Source organism: Porites lutea, chromosome 3, assembly GCF_958299795.1.
Source record: "Porites lutea chromosome 3, jaPorLute2.1, whole genome shotgun sequence".
NCBI lineage: Eukaryota > Metazoa > Cnidaria > Anthozoa > Scleractinia > Poritidae > Porites > Porites lutea.
In genome coordinates, this window is record NC_133203.1 from 21,710,690 (window position 1) to 21,721,447 (window position 10,758).

Below are 10,758 nucleotides of genomic sequence, written 5' to 3' on the forward strand. Positions count from 1 at the left end.
ATGGCAAAGGAATTAGCTAACAATTTGGACAGAGACTTGATTCTTAATGGTGTACGAGAAGGGTTTGACTTGATTCCGCGAGATACTACTGTTTTACCAGCTTTCACAAAGAACAACAGATCGGCGCTCAGGCCAGGGGCCAAAGAGCAGATTGAAGAGCAACTATGTAAGGGCCTCTCACTAGGCCATTTTGGATCATCAAAACACAACCCCCATCATTGTTAATGCTATTGGAGCTGTACCCAAAAGGGACTCTTCAGAGTTGATACTGATTGTGGATTGCAGTCGACCGCTTGCATTGAGTACAAACTCGTACATGGACCTTGACCACTACAAATATACTACAGTTGATGAGGCAGCATGCAAAGCCAAACCAGGTTTTTGGTTGGCCAAGATTGATTTAAAACATGCTTATCGAAGTGTTGGTACTCACCCCAGCAGCTGCAAAGTCACTGGCATGTCTTGGCTTTTTCAAGGTACTACCGACATCACTTTCCTGTTTGATAAATGCCTTCCCTTTGGTGCTCGAACCTCTCCTATGGTTTTCCACCGCCTTACCCAATCAGTTTATAGAATGATGGCCCGACGAGGTTTCACAGTGCTTGCATATTTGGATGATTTCCTCATCATAGAACCCAGTCAGCAGCAGTGTCAAATCGCTGTGGACACCCTCCTCGATTTGCTTCAGTCACTTGGTTTCACAATAAACTGGTCAAAGGTTGTTCAAGCCAGCCAATCCCTATGCTTTCTGGGGGTCGAAATGGATACAGTGAATCGTGTACTACGGCTCCCCAGGGTCCGCGTCTCTGAGCTATTAGACATTTTGAACTTAACCTTAACCAAGCACAAGTGCCAAAAACATCACCTTCAACGCCTTGTTGGAAAACTAAGCTGGGCTGCTCGGGTCGTCAGAGCTGGCCGGACCTTTTTGCGACCCTTGATTACTGTAATGAACTCTGCAAAACATCGTCACCATCATGTTTACCTTAATACCCAAGCAAGAGCAGACCTTCATTGGTGGGCATACCTTCTTCCTGTTTTCAACTGCAGATCCCTATTTCGCGACGAGCTACCTATGACATCTGCGCTATGACACTTGTCTGGAAATGTCTGGAAATCCATACATTTCTTAGTAAATTTTTTAGATTTTAAATGGCTGTACCTTGTTCAATATTGGCCCAATTAACACGAAACTTGAGGATTTTGTAAAGCTTGGTGTGCTCTTTCTGAATATATGGGTCTTGTGTTAATAATCCCATAATACACGGACTTGTGCCCAGACCCTCACGGTATGAAATCCGGCAATAACCCAAATGCTCTCCTAGTAAATAATTAATAAGTAGACAACTTGGAGATGACTGGAGACAAGTCAGCTATTTACAAGTATCATATAAACACTAATGAAATACCAAACTACTTCACTTTCACTGCGAAAGTGGGATTTATTATGTAACAATAGCAATGGTGATCTTTTTCACGTGTGAAGATAACATGTTATTTTCACCTGTGAAGATATCATGTTTTCTCCTGAAAGCTCAATTTCATTGGTGTTTATGTAATTACACTGTGGTATCCTCGCACGCAAAAGTTGTTTGTTTGGAAATGTTATTACTTGTTTGACCATATAAATAAAAATAATGGTTAGTTTTCACTCTTACAAATAAAGGTATCTGCTCACAAGTAATTGACCCCAGCTACTAACGAACACCCGGGACAAGTCCATCCGGGGATAGGTAATTGTCTCTTTCTGAGCACCAGGGGTTGTGGGGAATTGGCCGACAAGTAAGAATAAATGCAAATCCGTTGGATGGACTTGACGCGGGATGCGAGGAGGGGGGGGGGAGGGGGGTAATAGGTAGAATAGAATCATGGGTAACCATCATCAATGTTTCAGTGGACACTAGCAACGCCAGCACTGACGATGTTTTAAAATTTTGTTTTCCTGGATGGACGGGTCTGCAGTGCTTTATTCTCCCGAATACTATCTAGTTGAACTTGGGGTAGAGACAAGGGGCGACCTGTACGCTCTACGTTCATTTTGTGAACGAAAAGCAAAGATGCTGAAGAACGAAAGCAGTCCTTAATCTACAAAATAAGGCGCAAGAAAGTAAAGCACTCAAGTGGCCCTGAGTCGCACAAGAAAAATACACCCTCTAGCTCCTATGGTAAACTGCGAAAATTTGAGTTAGGCTGGCAGCATTTCTCAGAAGTCCAGAAAAGGTTTGTTGCTGTTCGACAGTCCAGAGGAGGGGGGACTAGGTCTGTATTGATGTCAGGCTACAGTACCAGTTCTGACATTCTAGAGGAAGCTCGGAACCTGTTTTTACCTCAAGGAAAATCAGTATATGGAAATTGGATGCACATGGATTGCGAGTTGGCAAACTTTAAGGGTGAAGTGAAAACAAACCTAACCTCCCAAGAAGGTAATGTTATGGTATTCTCTCTTCAATCATACTTCGATTGTGTTACTCGATTCAAGGGCTGCGTTTGACACAGTTGACCATGGAGCGTTATTGAATCGCCTCAGTACGAGCTTTGGAGTTAGGGGATCGGCATTGCAGTGGTTTACATCCTACCTTCTCAACAGATTGCAGCGCGTGTCTTTCGACCAAAATGTATCGGAGAAGTTCAGTTTGCAATGCGGCGTTCCTCAAGGATCATGCCTAGGTCCACTGCTGTTCACCATCTATGCAGATAGGCTTTTTGAGGATATTAAGAACTATCTACCACAATCGCATGCACATGCAGACGATACTCAGCTGTATCTATCATTCAATGCTGACTCAGCTTGTTTGCAAAACGATACAGTTGAGGCAATGGAGCAATGCAAACAGGCTATAGATTGTGGATGATCAAGGATAAACTACGCCGGAATTCATGATTATAGGCATCAAAAAGCAACTGGCTAAAATGAACATTGATGGTCTTAGTGTTGGTGAGAGCATTATAGCTCCCGTAACTTCAGTTAGAAACTTGGGATCATGGTTTGACCAGAACCTGAGTATACCACACATTAATAAGATATGTAAAGCTGCGTCTTTTCATATCTACAATACTAGAACCACTACGTGGAACTTACTGGGGCCCAGTGGGACACGGGATTGCATAGATATAGTTTACCTCTCGCACCCCTCCCCCTCCTCTGTGGAGGCTAATACTTAGTCTAAATTAACTCATGCAGAAGAAAAGCAACAAAATGCATCAGAAAGGAGGATGTTGTTGTAAATTTGTTCAGTGTTATCACAGCTAACGGTCTGTGTTATAGTAGTTTTTTACACTGTGATGTCAATAAGTGTGATCTGTATAAGGTTTTTATTTGTTTTTAAGTTTGAGTGAAAAAGCAAAAATCACTAACAGTTTTGGGTTGAATGGTAATGACAAAGTTTGCAAAGAAGTTTGTTACAGAATTATCACAATTTCACATTTTCTCAAGTACGTTATCGTCAGGTTTATCATTGAGATTTATTAATCACATTTACCTATTTTTTGCGAAAACATTGTGAATTTGAAATGAAAACAGACATAAGACATTTTTGAAATAGATCTTTGTGGTCATGGATTGTTGTCTTGCACTGTTAAAAATGTTGTCCAGTGTTAGAGTGGTTTGCAAAAACCCTTGAAACAAAGTGTAATTGTTAAAGTGCAATAAATTATAATAGTCGTGGATTTCCAATAGAATACAAAAGAGCTAACATGTAGAAAAGCATAATAAGGTAGAGCGTCTTTCAAGGGTTTTTGCAAAGCATGCTAACGTGACGCGGGAAAGATAGTGTTTGCTAGTGTTGTCACTTAATTTAACTAGACGTGACGTGTTTAAATTTATCAAGGAATAGTTAGCTATTTTATTTTGTGAAAAGTGCTGCAGTCGAATGTGGGGTGTGTTTCCTGTGTCTTTGGACATGTTTTCTATTGCTGTTGAAAGTTACAAGATTATAAGTGCGGTATGGTCATATAACAACTTGTAAAGTTTTAAATCAACTGAAATAAAAACGTTACTTAGAATTCCCGGTCCATTGAGGTCAACAAAAAATTTCCCGTCCGGGTGGGGGTTAGTATTTTGCTGTTTTTATCCGTCACACTTCTAAATGAAGCATACATGAGGTAAAACCAACAAACCGGTCAAGGAGAACTGGAAACAAGTTTGAAAAAATAAAAAAGATGGCGGCCGAAACGCGGAGAATTTTTTTGGCTTTCAAAGACGTTTTCTGGAAATTTTCTTCACGCTGGCTACCCCTCACGGGTTTAGGTCGAATTCAAAGGAAAACAAAAAAAACAGTTTTTATCACATTCTTTGGTTTAAAAGACTGGTGGTGTTAAAGGCAGACGAGAGATGTCACGATATCAGGTGGTACCATTCACGATTTATGCAAACTTTGGTTGTAATCTTTCGGCAAAAGTCTACGCAAGTGAAAGTCCATACAAAAATGCCGTTTTTTTGGTCGGTTTTAAGCGCGAAAAACCCAGTGAAATCCGATAAGCTGGCATTAATCGAAGGTAAGATCCTGAATTTGATGTTTTTTGATATTAATGTTCCGGTGATACCCATTGAGATTTGGTTACGAGTAACTCACAATCAGAGACAAAAAACTCTCAAAGTCGCTTCACTTCAGTCTTATTATTCCGCCATTAAAGACCAAATCGTGGCTCAAATGCGGCTTTAGCCTGTTAAATTTCCGGATGAAAGTCCATACAAAAATGCCGTTTTTTTGGTCGGTTTTAAGCGCGAAAAACCCAGTGAAATCCGATAAGCTGGCATTAATCGAAGGTAAGATCCTGAATTTGATGTTTTTTGATATTAATGTTCCGGTGATACCCATTGAGATTTGGTTACGAGTAACTCACAATCAGAGACAAAAAACTCTCAAAGTCGCTTCACTTCAGTCTTATTATTCCGCCATTAAAGACCAAATCGTGGCTCAAATGCGGCTTTAGCCTGTTAAATTTCCGGATGAAAGTCCATACAAAAATGCCGTTTTTTTGGTCGGTTTTAAGCGCGAAAAACCCAGTGAAATCCGATAAGCTGGCATTAATCGAAGGTAAGATCCTGAATTTGATGTTTTTTGATATTAATGTTCCGGTGATACCCATTGAGATTTGGTTACGAGTAACTCACAATCAGAGACAAAAAACTCTCAAAGTCGCTTCACTTCAGTCTTATTATTCCGCCATTAAAGACCAAATCGTGGCTCAAATGCGGCTTTAGCCTGTTAAATTTCCGGATGTGACCGGGCATTCTACGCGATGAGGCAAAGGGCGCTTTCCATTTAGTCAAAATTTCCGGAATTTCTGGTTCAGAAGGTGGTGCTGTTTTTCCGGACGGAATGTTCCAAACGGAAATTCGGGTTCCATTTCTTCAAAGCCATCTTCAGTACCAGTTTCAGGCTCTCACGGTCAATTAATATGCAAGCTCAACAACAATCATGGCGGATCAAAAGGACACTCCAGAGCTGAATACAGATATTTACGAATGTGCATCTTGTCATATGCTCACCAAACATTTGAAATTTCTTTGCATGTCTGCAACTTGATACGAGTTCATTTCTGTTGTTCAGGGTCGCCATATTCGGTCTACAAATTATATAGTACTTCTCCCACAGACATAAATTACACTTCTTCGTTACATTTGAATAGCATCTTGCATGTCTAATACTCCGCCATCTAATTTGGTAGTCAAAGAAAAGAAATTTCTTCTAAATAACGTGATTATTTAAGCCTGTAAGACGTATTTTCTTTTTTCTTTTTCAGCGGTTACTGAAAATTGTTTATCCGTTGCTATGCAACCCAGCCTATTATGAATCGCTACCGTTTTTTTCAAAATCACTCTAAATCACTATAAAACACCATGTATTGTTTCTTTTTGGCAGTTGCCTGATGATTGCTTCTCATGAAGCATGAAACTCTGAGTATTAAGTAAATGTTTTTGACCTAGTTCAAGTCTACGTATCTATTCAAAGCTCTGGTAAACCCATTGAGCACTTTTCAGTCGATGATCAATTTGAATTTCGTCATTTCATATATATATATATATATATATATGATGAAACAGTTGAAATATTCCTTTTATATTTGTATCCTTTTTTTTTGGCAGCTGAATGTAGAATTGTCGAACAAGCATCCTTATAATTAATACAAAATGGCCTTTATTGCATCGTTATAAGGAGAGCTTGTATAGCTTTATAGCCAGCAAATGGTACCTAGAAAATGGTAGGTCTCTGAGGGCCTGTTCATATCAGGTGAGCCAGCCTGGGAGCAGGACTGGCCCGCTTTACTGGGCTAACTTGGCTCATACCTAATTTCTCTTTAAGTTTTTGTTGTGTTTATATAAGAAGGCAGGCTGGTTCTTTTGTTGAGATCTTGGTTCAAGTAACCGGGATCTTAGCAGGGCCAGCCTACCTTTTGATGTAACCAAACAAAAATTTTATGAGGAAACAAGGCATGGGCCAAGTCAGCCTGGTAAAGAGGGCCAGCATGGCTAACTGGGCTGGCTTGCCTTGTATAAACAGGCCCTGAAAATATTTGATCTCTGATCTCGAAGTCTCATTGCGTTTTCTTTCTATCACAGAGTTTAGAGCTTGTTACAACAAAGTCACAGATTTCATGATTCATTTACCCTCATTTGCAAAGCATGTTTTGTCCAATTAACTTTTTTTATGAAATTGGGTTTCACTTTGTAAGTTAATAACATAACCTCATTAATTTGGAAAATAAACAACAAGGTATTTTGCACTGTATTAGCATTTCAGGGACCATGGTCGGGCATAAGCTACAGGTGCATTGCTGTATTTGCTATCTAAAACTCCTGAGCACCTGCTGGTACAACTTAATGACATGCTGTACGAATGAATGATTTTCTGATGCAACTTTTGCAACTCCTTATCCCCCACAAACATCCCCAAAAGAGAGCTGTTCAATAAACAATTTTACTCTTAGTATTGTCCAGTTAGAACAGCCTAGCTATTGCCTTGAATAACTTAGACACAGAAATTGAAATGAAAGAAAACCTGGAGAATGACCTAATTGAGGATAAAAATGCATGCGATGATGTTAAAAACGACTCCAAATCATCACACGTGTATCTTACTCAACCGAGTGATGACCTGAATATATACATGGTCGATAAATTCCACCCGCCGATGGCAATTTCAAAGCAAGTTCCTCACGAATCCATTGATCTATCCAAGCCTTCAGCGAAATGCTTAGGATTCACCACCTCCGAATGTTGATTATTACACTGGATTACTACCTTCGTGCAAAGATATCACAGCCTATTGACCGGAAATGCCACTGGATACAAGGTAATTTGGAAAGAGCAAGACAATAATCATTCTGCCACAAAATGTGATAAGATAGTCATTAATTTGCTTAAAGAAACAGCCTCTCCTGATGAGCTATTATTGGTAATAACATTATTTATAACGACGGGCAGAATCCTTGTACAAGGAAAAGGCCATGAAGACTGGAGTAAACATGAGTTTCCGGCTCTCCTGGACATTGTAAACCAGCTGAGCTTCCTGAAAAGTTTCTCCGATATCTCTTCAGTAGAAGACAAATCAATCTTTACCGGCTCGGTTCACAACTTCTTTGGAAATTTTGTTCCTGATGATGACATCCCATCTTTGAGCCACAGCGTAGACATTGCAAATAGAGGAACTTCACCCCCATTTTTGCGTCTCTTAAAATTACACCGAAAGAATTTAGGCACAATTTCCTCATTGAGAGACACTCGCACAACTGGAAGTTGACTTTACCCAGGTTAGAAAGATATGCTCTGGTGACATTCAACAGATGAAGGACAAAATGACGCGACAAAACAATGTCTTGAAACTTCAAAAACAATTAACTGCAGACGTTTCGACTGAGCTGTCTTCCCACTTGACGTCATTCCGAGGTATTTTTCACAGCAAACAACTCTAATAAAAAAAAGGCAAGAGTAAAACCAGTCTCTCCAAAAGTCACAAGCTAAACTCTTAGCAAAAAATTCATAGTTACAAGAGCAAAACGCTTAACTATAATCAGAAGTCAATTTCCTCGAAGAGCAAGTCCGTATGCTGTGGGACCAATCCACAAAAGCTTCTGAACCAGCTCAGGGGATCCGTCGTGACTCAACGACCTTAGATAGTGTTCAGGGAGAAACTCTAGAAAAATCATCAACAAAAGACAAAACCTTGCTCCTGGTTAATATCCCGACCGAAAATCACTTCTTCCCTCTTCAGTCATCAGTTGCAAGACTTACCAGACGTGAACCTGACATTGATAGAGCTTCGGTTCCTACTCAGGAAAATACCATATCGACAAATCACAGTGCAAACGTACCAGCTTCTGAAGCCTATCTACCTCCTAACGTTAAAACTGCAAACACCTCTGATGAATCACGTCCACCTAGTACTGTAAAATCAAACACTGCAGCTTTCTTATATGACTCAAACGGCAAATTCCTCCATAAGAAGAGACTCTTCTGGCAAAATCAAGAGCTGACGTTTTTTTAGATGCCCCAGGCTCAAGAATGCACGATCCATTCTTCAAAACGATCTTCACGAGATCCCAGAAATAATTTTAGTTCACACAGGCACAAATGATTTAACAGCTACAACTTCAGAGTTTTGCAACCTACAGCCTTACACGCTCTCATATGAGTAATAACTCTACTAATTTGCGATACCGGTGGATGGACCCAATTATTTTCTCCCTCCCAGTTCTGGGCGAAAGCGTCCACAGCTTCAGCACCGGGTTGGTAAAATCTAGAAATAAAGCGCAAAAGCTTGGCCTTGTAACTACAGGCAAACCTATCCACTGCATGGGGCCCCTATTTACAATCCAACATATGAAACACGACATCGTTAATAGAGTAATCGTTAAAATCAATTATTCTACTCAAAGAATCAGCCTGGTGATCAGAATCCCTAGGGATCCACTTCATTTCAAGGGAAATGCCTGAATTCGCGCAAACATGAAAAATAAAAAGCGCTAGAGACTGAAGCTCCTCAACCCTACTACCGTTATGAACGATGCTTACTACACTAGTGTTGTCAGTACACCAAGCAACTTTTTTACCCTGAAGATCAGGAGCAAAGGCGGAAAGTGCCAGGTCTACAGTCCTAAGCTCCCTCCAAGCAGAGCTTTGAGAACCCTCTGAAGCACCTAGTCAAATCAGCGCGAACAGTCAAACTGTTGATTTTGGCCTTGATAGAATTACTACCACCCCCTAAGCTGTCATGGAGAAAAATAGGTATGGGAATTCCTTCGCACCTCCACGAAGAATAGGCTTTAATAATTTTGTGAACAAATACGGTGCGGAAGACAACCCGAAAGGTAAAACTGGGAACTGAAAATACTTCACGACACCATCGCCAAAATCCCAGGAGAAAGCTAAGTATTTACGGTGATCGGGAAAAATTTCAACGTGATGATAACCGGACTTCAAGTCGAACTTGAAAAGAAAAAACCCTTGAGAGAAAATTTGAAGGGCAACCAATACATCTTCGCATCTAAATTTCACTTAAAAACATGCCTCAAATCAAGAATTAATCTCTTCTTGCCTGAAGGCTGAATGGAGACAGAAAGTGGATTAATGATATCCGGCTTGTGATCAAGAATCTCAACACAATTAGTTCTTAACAGGTCGAAAATAGCCTCAGAAACAAAATGACTATGGGTAACAGCAGAGAGATTGTTAGGACTAACTTTGGGGGGCGGAAGAGTCACAAAAGGAATTTTATAACCGTCATGGACAATGCTTAATATGAACCCCGAAGTGCCTAATTTCACCCATTGATCATAGCACAAAGACAAAGGACCACGAACCGAAGGGCCGTTATATTGCCCTGAGGTAAACTCATAATTTAACAGCGACCTTATTTCTACTGCCTTATCAGAGTGATCTGAGTTTGAAAAATCATCATCAGAAAAGTCACTAGAGCTATTTGAAACAATGGAATTGACTACACCTTGAAAATTTTCTGGATCGCCGGCGGCTAGTCATTGGCCGGTGGTTGACTTTGCAATGATAGGACACTGAGGAGTCTCTGAATAATCATTATTATACAGATCACTACGCTAGCTACCAGTAAATGTCTCCTGATTTTTTTACTTTTGTCCCACTCCATTTTATTTTATTTCATAATCTGTAGGGGAGCCAATTACAATTCCAAAACGTATTAAAGTGAAAATACCATGGTCTAAAGCAGATAGAAAGGCCAAAGGTATGTATATTAGTACTTATTGAATTATTCCTTCTTTTGTATGTTGTGCATAGGGGCACATGCTAACCATCTTCACCTTCTAGCATTATATTTCAACTCACCAATGGCTTGCTTTCAGCTGGCTCAATTATTGCAAACAAGGTCGTGCCAGTTAAGATCCTGATCATTTTTGAAATTTTCAGCTTTCTTTTTCACAACTGTTTAACTGAGTTGTGAACATAACTGTCAATGCTAGGGATCTTCACTTGTTAAAGCTTTCTTCCACTGTTTCAATATTATGAAGTCCATACATTCACTTTGGCTTTTTTGTTCCTTTTTTCTTTTTGTTTCAAATTTTCCAAAGATGCCAACTGGTACAGTGGAACCCTGCTCTCAAATATCCGCTTCATACAGACGCAGACAGTTTTGGTTGTCCTGATGAAACACTCATATGTTGTCTGTAAAAGTAACCTGCTTATGTGCACAGGTTAATATGGACAACTGACACCTTTTTGCACCCAAAACACAAAATATAAATAATCTCATATTACCTCAACCTTGCTTTATGGACACTGGTTAT

General features: G+C 40.0%; 1 protein-coding gene across 1 annotated transcript in view; it reads left to right on the plus strand.

Moving 5' to 3' along the window:
• LOC140931928 (uncharacterized) overlaps positions 1 to 10,758 on the plus strand; it is a 15,625-nt gene continuing 4,867 nt past the window's right edge. Inside the window, exons 1-2 of the mRNA XM_073381618.1 lie at positions 1 to 166; positions 10,128 to 10,199. Coding sequence (XP_073237719.1) covers positions 1 to 166; positions 10,128 to 10,199 — 238 coding nt within the window. The remainder of the gene's footprint in view (positions 167 to 10,127; positions 10,200 to 10,758) is intronic.